Source organism: Xyrauchen texanus, chromosome 37 (assembly GCF_025860055.1).
Source record: "Xyrauchen texanus isolate HMW12.3.18 chromosome 37, RBS_HiC_50CHRs, whole genome shotgun sequence".
Classification (NCBI taxonomy): Eukaryota; Metazoa; Chordata; class Actinopteri; order Cypriniformes; family Catostomidae; genus Xyrauchen; species Xyrauchen texanus.
In genome coordinates, this window is record NC_068312.1 from 1,817,599 (window position 1) to 1,833,728 (window position 16,130).

General features: G+C 38.4%; 1 protein-coding gene across 1 annotated transcript in view; it reads left to right on the plus strand.

Moving 5' to 3' along the window:
* Window positions 1–3,762: 3,762 nt before the first annotated feature.
* LOC127630935 (plexin-D1-like) overlaps window positions 3,763–16,130 on the plus strand; it is a 150,480-nt gene continuing 138,112 nt past the window's right edge. The window contains exons 1-2 of the mRNA XM_052108824.1: window positions 3,763–5,149; window positions 14,383–14,559. Of these exons, the coding sequence (XP_051964784.1) occupies window positions 3,920–5,149; window positions 14,383–14,559 (1,407 nt within the window). The 5' untranslated portion in view covers window positions 3,763–3,919. The remainder of the gene's footprint in view (window positions 5,150–14,382; window positions 14,560–16,130) is intronic.

Genomic DNA, 16,130 nt, shown 5'->3' on the forward strand with positions numbered 1-16,130 from the left:
ATTAACTTGTCCTGACACAAAGCTGGCTTTTCTGAATCACATATCAGACAGATGAAGATAGTTTCACTTTGCTTCATTTTTGTTTTTTGCAGTGTGTTTAAGCGAAAGATGACAGCATCTGTAGAGGTGTCTCCGCTACTGTTGTTAAAATAACCGCGCCTGCATCTACATCAAGTAAATTATGCTTTATGATGCCTCTAGATAGCGGGGAGAGAGGCGACACATGGAGAGCAGGACTAAAAGTGCATTCAACGCTTGGGAAGAGTTGAATAGTGCTGGACACGCTTTATTCACGCTCTGCTCGCATATACATGTCTGCTTACATAATCACTTCAACAGGTGCCAGCACAAAACTAGCACAAAAATTTAGAGCTCGGTCCAGATCCGGACCAGAGTCTGTCTATTGAGTACCCCTGGTCTATGGGATTCCCACTGTCATTCAAACCTGAGTAATATGCAGGGTGTCAGGAATTGGCTGGTTAGCAGGTCCCTGTTGGCACCTGCTGGTAGATGCTTTAACTACACCACCCGATGACAAAAAGCATGTTTCTCCATTGACAGCTATTCAAAAGTAGCTGTTTTTATGACGATATTTTTTTTTTTTCCCAGAACCATTTCAATTTAAACGATTTCATTTCATTATAGCACATCTTCATCCTGTGACGGATTGTTTTTGAAGGGCTCTTAAAAGCATGAAATTTATTTATATTTTTCCCTATCTATTCCCATAGACAAGTGACCCAATCCCGGAACTGAGTGCCCATGAGCAAAGATGGCTGCCTCCATTTCGCTAGCTTTCTGGGAACCCTGCGCTAGTCATAGAGTACAGTCCTAGAGATGAAAGGGGATGCTAACGGATAGCTCTCTCCAGGTATTTTATAGCTCCATGGTAACATCAGGGAATTTAATAAAAAATATTTGTAGGTCTGGAAAAGGCACTTTCTAATATACTGTCCATCTGTATTTTTCTTTCTTTTTTTAATGTTTTTAAAAGTAGCATGTACAGTAAATGTACCTCTAAAATGTTCCAAACTTTTCAGGTAGCCTATCATTTTGTCTCATTTTAAGTGTTTAAATATAATGTGGTGCAATTGTCCAGCCATAACTTAAATAAATAAGAACAGAACAGAAGACATTATTCCAAACAATTAAAATGTATTACACTTTTACACATATTAATTGTATTTATTTATTTATGTTTATGAAATTCTTCAGACAAATTACAAAAAATAATGTAAATTTCTTTCTGAATTTACTGGGAAGTAAGTATTATTTACTTTAACCTCATTTGGTGCAACCATATATCATGTCTGAAATATGATTCACTGATACAATATTTCAAAAGATTTATTGGTTGATAAGAAAAATGGATCTTTAATTTCACAAACACCTGAGAGACTGCTCTGAAAAGATTAATATGAGAATATTACTTACAGAAATGTAAAAAACTGTGAAAATTCATTTTCAAAACACTGTATACTACTAACAACTATTATGCAAAAGAAATCTCTTATTTTAAATTAATATAATGCACTAAATTAATTTTTTAGTTGCAAGAACAGGTTAAAACACATTAAACTAATTTTACTTTTTTTATAAAATGGTTACAACAATGTTCAATTATTTAAACTATTATTTAAAGATTTTTTTATGTTTTCAAATTTCCCTTTATAATCCTAAATCCGCCATTGACAACAATCATGTTAAAAGTCATAGAAAAGTTATTACATTTCTTGTTGTGCTCAACTTTAAAACATTTAAAAATACCAACGACTGGAAAACACATGGAAATTCAATCATCAATAGACAAAAAATGGTCAAACTAGAAACACCAGAGAGAGAGAGAGAGAGAGAGAGAGAGAGAGCAAGACATGTTATAGATATCGTTTTTCATACTCAGTTATTCTCAATTATGAGGGAGTTCAGCCCTGTTGGCTGTGATACATTTTGCCTGCCCTTTAAATATTTATGAGAGCAAAGAACATGCTGAAACATCAGTAAGAAGATGTTAATGTTGTAGTGTCAGAGTGGAGCTGGAGCCATCTGGTAGCACTTTAATTGTTCTTAAGGAGCCTTATGCTCCAGGATCACAGAGCTCAATCTGGATCTGCGTGACTCATTGGAAAGATATAGAAACATGATCACCAGGTGAAAGTTCAACCTCAGCCATTACTACTCACTTGTTCAATGAGCATAATACAACTTCACTATGAAACGTACAACGATTGTTACCCTCAGGCAATATTTCTACCTGATCTGACCCTTAAACATGATTTTCGTTGGTATAACTCAATCGTAGTCAGGTTGCTTTAGTCAGATTAAATAGCCATTGACAACTAGTTCATCTAGATGTTCTAACTGACTAAACCTATCACAGTGTACTGCAGTGTTTTGATATTCTCCTTTTGATAGTTCAATATATTTGAAGCAAACTCTGAAAGACCCGTATGATCAAATGAGCTATTGTTTGACGGATGGTGAGATTGTACAGATGCACGTTGAATGCATGCACTTTCTATAAAGGTGATCATTATCCAGGATGTTGTTTGTGTTTGGGTTCCATTACACCCCAAGAACACACTAATGATGTAATACAATAAAAGTAATACATATAGACAACTGGGGTGTAATCAGAAAACTTTAGCATGTTAAAATGTAATATATTTGCTCATGTTTTATATCCGTGACCCTGTAGCAGAGCTTCACTGGGTGCAAATACATGTCTCTACAAGTTGAGTTATACAGATCAATATTTAAATATATATATATATATATATATATATATATATATATATATATATATATATATATATTTTTTTTTTTACTATAAACCTCCTTGCCCAGTAGGTGCATGCACGAAGATTGCAAATCGCCAAAAACAAAAGAAGAATGTGCAAAAGAAAGTGGAGGTTTATGGTAAAATAAGGACTTAAATTCTGATTTGTTTTTCACCCACATCTATCATATTACTTCTGAAGACATGGATTAAACCACTGGGGTCTTATAGATGACTTTGATTCTAATTTATGTGATTTTTGGAGCTTCAAATTCTGGACACCATTCACTTTGGATTGTATGGACCAACAGAACTGAAATATTCATCTAAAAATCTTCATTTGTGTTCCACATTTCCATCTGGGATGGCATGAGGGGGAGTAAATCATGAGAGGATTTTCATTTTTGGGTGAACTGTCCCTTTAAGGTAACAAATAGGAATATATAGTATGAAATACATGAACATGGTTATCATATCGAAGTAACATAGTATTCTGTTATTTTCACTTTAGGATAATGCCACAGTACTTTTTTGTCAGGGCAGATTTGATACATTTAGGGAAAAGTTATTAAGCTGATCCATCATTTTTTAAGCTATTTCTTTTTTTAATCATTTTTAATGGAAATCATTTGAAATATGTTGTAATGACATGTACCATGCAGTTTAAACAGCCCAAAGTGCAGTATTTCTACCTGTTCTGATCCTTGTGTTGGTGTAACCATTCAGTCATATTAACAAATATGTTTGACTTTAATACATTTAATTTAGAGTGTAGTAAGCTTACAGTGCCATGTTATAGTTTGAAGTAGTTTGATGTACCATGTAATTACCAGTTTAACTGTATTACTGTTTGATTGTGCCATGCATGTACCACCACAGCTGTCTAGCCTGGCAGTTCCCATTAGGGGAAAAGTCTTGTTATGAATATGTTTATCGCTCTATTAAAGGGAGCCACCAGATGATGAGTGCTGTGGAGCTGCTCTCTCCTTTCTCTCTCTAAAGGAAGCGGGGACTCTTCATAACTTCACTCGGTGTTCAAGCGCTCGGCAGGAAACAGGCTTTCCTCCCGGATTGTTTCGCTCTTTTCCGCTTGCTCAATGCAACTCTCCGTCCAGAACCCGCGAAAGCCAGCCAGAAGGAAAAATGCCTCCTCCTACGACAGAGAGAGCCTCTCTCAAACTCTTACCGAGCCTTTTCGCCCTGTTTTTGGCGGCTCTCCAAACGCGCGTCGTCGCTGCGCTCCAGATTCAACAGGCGTTCGCGTCTCCCAGCGTCACCAATAACTTTGTTGTAGACGCGGCTTCGCGCAGGGTTTACCTGGCAGCGGTTAACAGCCTGTACCAGCTGAACGCAACGCTCGCGTTGGAGGTGGAGACGCGCACCGGACCCGTACGGGACAACCCGCTGTGCCACGCGCCGCAGCTGCCGCAAGCGACGTGCGAGCACGAGAAGACTCTCACCGACAACCACAACAAGCTCCTGACGCTGGACGGCGAGCAGGGCGTGCTGGTGGTGTGCGGCTCGGTGTATCAGGGCTTCTGCGAGCTGCGCAGCGTGGAGAACGTGTCGCGAGTGGCCGTCAGGTTCCCGCAGGACGGGGCAACTGTGTTCCCAAGCATGCTCAACATCGTTGCCAACCACGAGAACGCGAGCACCGTCGGCCTCGTCTTTAGGAGTCACGGTGGGACGCCGCGACTGCTGGTGGGGGCGACTTACACCGGGATGGGGACGGAGTACTTCCCCAAGAACCACAGCAAAGAGGACCTGCGCTTCGAGAACACCCCGGAGATCGCCATCCGGTCGCTCAACACCAAAGACCTCAATAGGCTCTTCACTTACGACATCAACCCTTCGGAAGATAACGTGTTCAAAATCAAACAAGAAGTGAAGCAGAAGAACAAACTCAAATTTGTGCACGCGTTCGTACGGAAGCGCTACTCGTACATTGCCATCAACAACGATGCCAACACGGGTCTTAAGGAGAGCCAGCCCAACAGCATCCTCGCGCGCATCTGTCTGGACACGGACGGTCCCCGACGGCCCTCGTCCACGGATAGCCGCAAACTCACCGAGTCCTACATCCAAATGGGAATCCAGTGCGGATCAAACGGGAATATCTATAATCGACTCCTCTCCATCTATCTCGTGGATATCAATACCGAGAGCGCGGCGGCACCGGGGCCCTATCTGTTCGGCGTGTTCGCCAGGGCAGAGAGGCAAATGGCGGTCTGCGCGTTCCGGGTGTCGGATGTGGAGGAGATGATCCGCCAGGGCCGCCGAAACTGCTCCAGCGGACCCAACGGCGACGTGCAAGTGCTGGACAGCGTCATCCAGGGTTCAGGGGCCGAGTGCGTGGCCAAGGGGCCCATCGTGGTAAGCTGATGCTCAGCCTTTTTACTTTGGCAACGCTTTAGAAGAACTTTCATGAATGACTCATTAATATATACTCTTGACTGCTCAATAGTTCATGTACATTCAAATACGAGTATCAAGGCTACAGTATGTTGGAAATTAAATGATAAGGCATATTCGACAAATAGATGCGGTGATAAATAACTTGTTTATTTATTACAAGTGGCCTAAGTTTGTAATATTATATTTCATTAACTATCAAATAACCACTGATTAGTATAGTTGTATATTGAATATGAATATTTCGGCTACAGTTTCTTGTAAGGAAATATTTGAATCAAAGTTTAATTGAGATGTAATTCTATTGTTATGAGTGTGCAAGAAATAATGACCAGTCATTCTACAAAAATATTGATAAAGCAAAATGTGGTAAACTAAATAATAATGTAATCAATATGATCAAATGTTTATGCTGTTTTTTTATTACCAGTGGCATAATTTGAGTAACTCTTCATAATGATACATTTTATTAATAACGAATTTATTACCAATATATAAAGCATGACGGATCAGTAGTTAATGTTCATTCAAAAATGAAAATCTGGGCTATAGTAGCCTATAGGAAAATATTTGAGTCAAAGTTTAATGCCATTTAACTGTATGAGTGTGCTATAATTAGGGATGTCAATTAATTACATGACAAGCCAATGAATTAATCAAATTAATCACAATGAATCGTATACATCATTATTTGATGAGAAAATCCCCCAAATAAATATAATTCATATAAATAGTGCATAATGAGTCTGTTCCAAAACCTAGAAAGTGTCCTCCGGAGGCAGCACTTTAAGACATCTTAGGCACATTCCTGATGCAAAGGCTGTTCCAAAAGGTATAGGTATGGGCCTCTTAAGATATCTAATTTTGGCTAAATTCCCAGAATGTACCTTATTGAGCTTGGTGGAAAAAATTAATCCAAGATGGCGGACAACAGAAATGTATATTATTCATACACTTAGAAACCATTCACTACCGAAAAGTATCTATACAAATAAATACACTTAATTATTTACTGTTCTCAAGTTGTCCCTCATTGTTTTTCCCCCATAGAATCTTAAAAGAATATTTTCTTCAAGAATCCTAATGATAATCTTTTACACATGGTTCATATTGACCACTGCTGTCAAGTTCCAAAGAGGGGGAAAAAAAATCAGCATTAAAATACCATAAAAGTAGTCCATACAACACTAAGCTTTTCTATGGCCCCAGAAAGCTTACCATGTAGTGCACAAGTCATATTAAACTACATACTACTGTTATGATGTCTTAATAGAGAAACTTAAATAATGATAAATGTCCTTTATGAAGCTCGACTGCTCCTGCTCACTATAAACTGTTATACTGTGGAATAAAGCTTAACAGCATATGGGTTTTGATCAACATAAGGGTGACTAAATGAGTGAGTAAAAGTACATTTTCCATTTTTAGGTGAACTAATCCTTTAACTGGTGGCTCATCCTCAAAATAAAATGGTCTCTTTTAAAAGAAGACTCTTAAGACATGCTCTACAAAATTCAGAATTAATTAAAGACAAAGAAATTATTTAGAACATTTTAAGTTGATTGTTAATGATTACCTAATACTATTTGTACTAAAAATATATGACTCTAGTCTGTCCTTGTCATTACCTAATAACCCAACAGAAGCCTCAAATCAAAAAACAGAAGCTCCTTCAAAACCTGCCAGATTACCACCTTCATTCATTTATTTAACAATGTACACATTCATGCTTTATCTTAAGCCTGATATGTTGAAAACTGCTCCATTAATGTTTTCACATTCACAGTTATGACATCTGAATCATGTTCTGTACATGACATATTTTGAATTCAAACTGGGTCGTAATCGATGAAGGCGGAACACAAGTTTAAAAAGCTAAGCATAATAATCCTCATGGATTATTCCACTGCCATTAAATTCCCTTGCACTGTATATAGCAGATTTGTATTTAGATTTATACTATGCATGTGTATGTATGTGTGTGTATGTATATGTATATATATTTATGAGTATATATATATATATATATATATATATATATATATATATATATATATATATATATATATATATATATATACACACACACACACACACATACAACCAAATCTAAGGACAAAAGGACAAATCTAAAGCATGTTTCCTGCATCTGTACACTCAAAACATTCTGTTTTCATTATGTAAACATGCAGTTTTATAAAAAGCATATGGCAGTCTCATGTTTACTTAGCACTTTTGGGGTTTTGGCTTTGTTCTTTTAACTTTATCAATGAAAAGTCTTTGTTTACGTAACACAGGCTCTTCCAAATACGCCAAGTGCATGGGCCCTTCTATCCCGACAGGTTTTCATTTCTCACGCTCAACATCTGATGTTATGACATCACATTATGACCGCTGTGCCCTGAGCCATAGCTCACTTTATTGAAGCTATTTAAGGGAGTGATGTCTTTTTAAATTAACCATCATCTTATATTATTCCTCTTTATAACGTGTAAGCAGTATTATTAGTAGTGTGGACTCGTTACATTTAACACATTCAGTAAGTTTAATCAAAATGCAACTTATAAAACTAAAAATCTACTAATTTATATAACTGAATCAAAAACAGTTAAAGTAAATATTTTGCTAAAAAGCAAAGCATAATTTGCAGTACAAGTACTTACATGCAGGAACTCAAATACATCTGTAAATTATTTTTTGAATGGGTTTGAAGGCATTTTCTTGTGCTACACCACTACTTGTTGGAAATGGTAGCTTGCAACAACTAAGCTTCAGTCACCCTACTTTAAAATGCAGTTTAGTTAGAGCATAACTGTGAAATTGTTCAACATGCACTGTATGTAGCGTATCTCATAGATTTTGTTCTGCCGAGAGCACAGGATGTCACTGCGCTGAGGGGAAGGCTCGTGAGAAAAACCCACCCGCTGAATTATTTGTCTCTTGAGTTCCCATCACCCTAACATTAACCTCTCACTGCCCGACTCTACTCACATAATATTCAACACATATTACAATTTAAATGTCACTTTAATGGAGCAAGAACATGATAAACTGTGTGCAGACTGAATACACACCAAACATTCAGCCGTTTGATATAGTTTGAAACAATATATTAATCAGTGTGCAATAAAAGTTCAAGACATGCTCATCTGACACAGCAATGTTCATCATTTTCATTTGATCCTTCTCACTGTAATTACTCACTACTTGTGTTTGGTGAGGCAAGCTATTTCTTTTGTACATTTTCAGGGTTAGGTATTTGAACAAACCAGTAACACACCCAGACTGCACCATATTTGCTACAGACATGAACGATACCTCAAATTATGTGTCTAGTTGAGAAGATGTGTGCAATAATTACTTTTCTAAACAATCAGACTTAAGATTTTCACCTGGCCTATGAAAAACTGGCGAAAAGGGAACCAGGCCATATATAGAGACCAGAATATCATATGGGATGAGCTCTATTGATAATCACACAGAGCACCCTAGAAACTGATAAGTTGGTTGCTAAAAATCAATCAAATGCATAGCAACACCCTGGCAACAAGCACCAACAGACCACTCAGAACACCGAGCAACTGCATAAAAACACCCTGCAACCACCACCACCAGACCATTATGAATTCCCCTCTGGCTAAACAGTATGAATACGACAGCAATATTAGTACAAATGTAGTACAAATCTTGAATTCCACCCCAAATTGTTTGCAGAAGTGCACGTAGATGCAGTGTCCATTTATTTGGCTGATTAAGACTTTAGTTGGTATTAATTTATCGTCTATGTATTTTATTTTACGAGAGTCTAATCCATCCTATGACCTAGATGATGCTGGCGGAATTCAGAGAGGTGTGCCTTGTAGTCTGGCTGGAAGCTTGCCGGTTCCTTTTGGTGGAGTCCATCCTAAGCCTGAGGTGCAGGCATTGGACAGTGAAGTATCCCAGGTCTTGACCCCTGGTCACAGCAGTTCATATTCTGTGAAGTCCATCATGGAAGACTGAAGTAATGGAGTCAACGAAGTGTGATGATCATCAAAGTGCCCCTGTCTGGTTGGCACAGGCTGCATTTAGCAGTCATCACTCAGTGACAGACATGGGTGTGAGACATTGAGCTGGATCAAAGTTGGATCTGGCAGTTGATCTGTGTCCCGAGGTTGAGACAGGGAAACAAATAGACTAATATTAGTGTAGATGACATTCGCGTTAATGTAGATTTATAATATGAGAAGTGTTTCCGGTTCTGGGAGACCTAACTAAAGCAGCATAATTATGAGTTGATGGATATATTAGGTGTATTCATGGCTGAATAAATGAGTCTTTAGTCTAGAATTAAACTGAGAGAGTATGTGTCAGAATTAAACTGATGAGAGTCCTGAACAGTGCTAGGAAGACTATTCCATAGTTTAGGAGACAAATAGGAAAACAATATAGCACCTTTTGTGGATTTTGATGTTCTAGGTAATATCAAAAGGCCAGAATGTTGTGTTCGTAGTGAACGTGATGGATTATAGCAGGGGTGGGGAACGTCAGGCCTCAGGGCCGTGTAAGGCCCGCAAGACCACTTTTCCCGGCCCATGAGGCCATTTGAAAAATAATAATAAAAAATAAATAAAAAAAATACAATAAAAATAATGATTCAAATTCATTTTAAATGATAACAATGCAAAATATTGTATAATAGACAGACCTTTCAGTGTTTTTTTCTTGGTGTGTCAGCACGTAACAGGTAGCGTACACTAATTTGAACCCACAATCAGAAATTGCAAGCAATTGTATGGCCCACGAATAATTTCGTAAACACTTGAATGGCCCTTAATGGAAAAAAGGTTCCCCACCCCTGGATTATAGCATGATAGAAGGTCACTTAAGTATTGAGGAGCTAAACCATTCAAAGCTTTATATGTATTAAGCAGAAAATGATATAAAACCTAACAGGTTGCCAATATAGTGATGAAAAAATGGGGCTGATACACTGATCTATATATATAACTGGATTGCTCATAGAATTCTAAACTGCCAGCAGTAGGTGAAGCTACCGGAAGTGCTCTGGCGGCCATCTTACTATTCCCTACTGACAGAGGGCATCGTGGCATGTGCAGCGTTTAACCGCGAAACAACACTCACTTAAGGATGTGGCTAAAGTGCCCACAGGTTGTAATTTATGACTATGTACATATTAAGAACACATTAGTCGTTATCCCCATGTAGAGTGGGCATAACGATCATAATCTTTAATAATCAACAGTAAAAATACAACACCAAAGTGTATTAATACCCCTTTTTAAAGCAAAGTTATCCATCTGCAGATTGTTACAGGATGCAATGTTTCTCTGCCTTCATAGTTTAAATCTGTTGATGCTCATTGTTCATAATGTTGATAAATTATACAACTGAATAATTTGCCAACATTATTAACCATTTTTGACTAGATTATATAGTAAATGTGAACTAATTTGGGGGGCATGCACATCAACCAATTTTATTGTTAATAATAACGACTAGCTTTGTGTTGATATTGTAACTAGACAGTACCTCTTCAGAATAAATCCAGAAGAATCAAATATAAAAACGTAGTATACACACAAGTTCATATACAGTATGTGTGTGTATACACACACACACACACACACACACACACACACACACACATAAATTAATTTACCTTTACTTAATGGAAATTATCCATTTGCATTCATTTCTGGAATATGTACATACCAGCTTGTGATAATTTAATTATTTCAACAATCCCCTGATCTATTAAATCATAATTAGAAATAAGTTTATTGACATATGCACACAAGGAAATCATACATATTTATTTGTTCAATAACAAAAGCTTCCAATTACACACAAAAATGGACTTAAACTGATCAATACAATAAAAATTTGCAGATATGTGGGGACAAATCTGCTAATGGATTTAACAACAATCCCACATTATTCAGCTTTCAAAAGAATGGTAGCAAAACATGCCATCAGATCTAGTGGCAACAGTTCTCCACCGGACAGCACAGTGACACTGGAGGAACATCTTCTGATATGCTGGCATTTCAGGCAGTGATGTTCAGCCTGAAGACACAGAGAAAAACATCACTGTATGTCTTCCGAGCTTGTCCATGTTCAAAGAGGCTGTGGTGGGGTACATAGCAGGCTTTGCAGTTAAAACAACTATGAAGATGATTCTGTGCACTACCTGTTTATCAGCACTCAGTGTCGAGAGCTCTTCCCAAGATGAACACACTGATCGACATGAAGTCCTGAGGTGGATTTATAAGACTGTCAGACAGCGTCCTGAAAGTCTGCAAGACAGATGAGAGGTTTCTTCAACAGCACACACTCACAAGGCCCATCTCTGTCCCCACAAAAGTTCTGGATCTCCATGGTGGTTCTGCATTCAAGGAACTTGAGGCAAACATGTTCAACCTAGAACCATACAACAATCACATCTTCATACTCAGTGCATTGCAGAAAGCTGCACAAACATCAGGCTCCACTTCATTGCCAAGGAAACATGTGCTGCATCACAGTCCAAACGGCTTAAGAAAACTCTGGGCAAGCTTGTACTGCAAAATAGAAGAAATAAGAAAAGTTTGATAAAGATCAGGGGCCGGTTGCACCAGCTATACAAAAGTTTAAACTTAGCCTAGTTGTGGCGTAAATGGGCACGAAGTCACAATTTACGCACTACTAAATATTTGAGCATTGCACCATTAAACTTCAGTACGACGTAACCCTAAGTATAAACTAAATATTTACAGAAGACTCAGAGCAGGTGTAACTGATGGAATAAAAAAGATGACTGATATTTTATGACATCAATAAGCTCATGTTTTGCATGTTTGGCATCAATCAAATAATTGTGATTATGACAATTAATTGCCTGTTTTAGGTGTTTCATAAATATGATGATTAATTACCATACAAACTAACTAATTAATTTATACAAATTTTTACAAGCTTGAGTCATATAATAAAATAAGGGTATGATTTCCTTTTCAGGCTTCAGAAACACATGAATGACAGTCAAATATAAAAGTATAAAATGTTAAATAATTAAAATAATATCTTAATTATCAAAATATTTTTCTCAAGAGAGCTGCTCTTGTGACGTCCGCAGTGACGGTTATGTGAGCAAACAAGGTTTCTACATCAACCGTAACAAAATAAAATTGAAGTTCATGGATGTTTAATACTTCTGTGTACAAATATGAACGCTGCTTAATAGATCAATGCAGGTAAACGTCATAGTATGCGAGAGTTTACGACTTACTAGTTAAGACTTTAAGAACAGGTGGAGCAACCAAATTAAGCACCGACTTAGTTACAAACTAACTAGTAGTTACGAAGCCTTGAACTTTATACCCCAACTTAAGACCTTACGCACAGCTATTTACTCAACCTCATGTCCTTCCAAACCTGTATGACTTTTTCTGTGAAACACAAAAGATGACATTTTAAAAAATGTTTTTGTCCATATAATGAATGCCATTGGTGACCAAAACAAGCTATTTTGCTCACCATTTACTTTCCTTATATGGAATACAAAATGCATTTTTGGGGGTTCTGAAAAAGAAAGTCACATGGATTTGGAAGGACATAAGGTTGAGTATATGATGACAGAATTTACATATCTGGGTCAACTTTTCTATTAATATTAAATGTTATATATATATGTTATACTATCTGAAACACAGTAATTTTATGTGACTTATACTGCATGTTGCAAAAGTATCTTCATTGCAAATAAAAACAGACAGTATAATATTTTTTACTCTGTTAAAACAGCTCTTCAGTGAAGCCAGGCTGACATCTGTCTCCTCATACAGATTTTCCTCCTGTTGCAAACCAATTCCAGTTTTATCTAACATTCAGTGCGATGTTTATTGAAATCCAAACGGCAAACTTACCTTGTTTAACTTCAACAATATCCATGTGCTCCTTGTCAGGGCTGGACTGGGAAGAGAAATCGGAACGGGATTTGACATAACTTGCCCAAAATGTGTTGGGGGGGGTGTTCACTAACTCGGCGGCTCGTTTTAGCTTATCGCGGCCGACACTGCGGCCCGCTCGGTTCTCCCGATTGCCAGTCCACCCTGATCGGCCCCAAAGTGCGTCGGTCCACCGGAAAAATGTCCGGTAGGCCAGATTACCAGTCCAGCCCTGCTCCTCGTCTATTCCAATTGATCACTTTATAAATGATGCCCGTGAGCTGGACCGTATTCAGGCCTGCACTGCATAAAGTACAAATTACACACAGAGAATTAATGCAGGCCCACATTATATTGATCATATGTAACCGGTGTTGATCTGCAGTTAGATATTCAACTTGACCAAAAAAGCTAACTTGGTGAGTTATACTGCTATTCATTGTGGTTATTTTCCTAAGTTAACGTTAGCTGCATAGCTAATATTAATTTATCCTAAGAAAGTAACCACAATGCACGTTCAACGTAAACAAAAGCTACAAAACATAATTATGTATTCAGAATAAAAACTTTAAAGCCTTCTAAAAATATGTTTGAAAATGATAACACTACTGATATCTTACCTCAGTTTCTTAAACTTGTTTCTATTGAGGTAACACGTGCGCCGCTGAACGTAATGCTTCTGCAATAAAGAGTAACATAACACGCTCACATTTAGAATAAGCAGGGGGAAAAAATGAAAGTCAAAATAAATAATGAATTACATATTTAGGAAGATTGCATTGTGATGCAGTGTATGCAGACATAAAACATTTTTTTTTATGTGACTGGATAGGTAAAAATTACTCACCAAAACAGACGATTTCCCATTGAGACCCATAGGAACACAGAACGTTAGGGAATACCAAGATGGCGGCGCAGTAACTTCACTGTTGTGACGTCATGAGCTATCCAGTTATATATATATAGATCAGTGGGCTGATATTATATTTCTTTTGTTCTAATCAGCACCCTAGCTGCTGCGTTTTGAGCCAATTGAAGTTTATTTACTGAACTAGCAACACCCTCGCAACCACACCTACAGACCACTCAGAACACCTAGCAACCTCATAGTAACACCCTGGCAACCACAACCAACCGACCACTCAGAACACCTAGCAACCTTGTAGCAACACCCTGGCAATCATCTTTAACACCCTAGCATTGTAGAGGTTTCTCATTTTCTTCAGATTATGTAATCATTTTTGCCCCTTTTGATTGTTTCTTCAGCTTCAGCCAGAGCAGTTGAATTGTGGGGCCGCTCACCTGCAGCATCCATTGGCCCTGCGAAAACCCCTGAGGGCCCAACCCATCTATGAGGCCCCTGGGCTAAGTTCTATTGCTGTAGATAATGTCCACAACCGCACTGTGGTATTCCTGGGGACAAACAACGGGCGACTACGCAAGGTGAGAAACACTCAGATGCACATGTAATTTCTAATACTTTCTTTTTATTAACCTATAGTATAGACCAGTAGTTCTTAACTGGTCTTGTGATGGGATCACGGAGAGCAAGGAAAAACAATGCTAAATGCAAAAAAAAATGCAACTTAAACATTATTGTGAATGGTTGAAATGACAAAATAAATATGCTTTTCAACTTTAAAAAGGGATACTTCCCATACCTTTAATTGTTGATGTCAAAGGCTGTAATGCCAATCAAATTCTACATTATTATGTCTCAAAAACATCTGTCACTTGGTGACTAATAATCAATTTAGCTATTCAGCCCATGTCATGTTAATCATTTTGCAACTTATTGGTGTCACAAGAGAGCAAGGAAGGACCCAAATGCAGGGAGGCAAGGATATGGGCTTTATTTACAATATCAAAAAGTACAAACCAGAAATTAGCAAGTCAAGTCAAGTCAAGTGGTTTTTATTGTCGTTTCAACCATATACAGTTAGTACAGTACACAGCAAAACGAGACAACGTTCCTCCAGGACCATGGTGCTACATAAAAACAACAAAGGACCAACATAGGACCACATGAGACTACACAACGAAATAAAATACCTATATAAACTACCTATATATACCTATATAAAGTGCACGTGCAAACATGTGCAAAAAGTACAGGACAGTACAACAAATTACTGACAATGAACAGGACAATAGACAGTGCAGCGCCGACCAGTACTCAGTAGTGCAAAAAGATGACAGTTTCTAAAAATGTAAACATAACATACTATGAGATAATGTTCTATGCACATAGCAGTTATTGAGGTAGCAGACAGTTATAAAGTGACAGTTATTAAAGTGCAACTCAGGACACGTGTGTGTCAAACCAGTCTCTGAGTATTGAGAAGTCTGATGGCTTGGGGAAGAAGCTGTTACACAGTCTGGCCGTGAGGGCCCGAATGCTTCGGTACCTCTTGCCAGACGGGAAGAGGGTAAAGAGTTTGTGTGAGGGGTGTGTGGGGTCGTCCACAATGCTGGTTGCTTTATGGATACAGTGTTTTTTGTAAATGTCTTTGATGGAGGGAAGAGAGACCCCAGTGATCTTCTCAGCTGTCCTCACTATCCTCTGCAGGGCTTTGCGGTCCGAAGCGGTGCAAGTCCCAAACCAGGCAGTGATGCAGCTGCTCAGGATGCTCTCAATAGTCCCTCTATAGAATGTAGTGAGGATGGGGGTTGGGAGATGTGCTTTCCTCAGCCTTCGAAGAAAGTAGAGACGCTGCTGGGCTTTCTTGGTGATAGAGCTGGTGTTGAGGGACCAGGTGAGGTTCTCCGCCAGGTGAACACCAAGAAATTTGGTGCTCTTGACGATCTCCACAGAGGAGCCGTCGATGTTCAGCGGAGTGTGTTCACCTTGTGCTCTCCTAAAGTCAACAACCATCTCTTTTGTTTTGTCGACATTCAGGGACAGGTTGTTGGCTCTACACCAGTTCGTCAGCCGCTGCACCTCCTCTCTGTATGCTGACTCGTTGTTCTTGCTGATGAGACCCACCACGGTCGTGTCATCGGCGAACTTGATG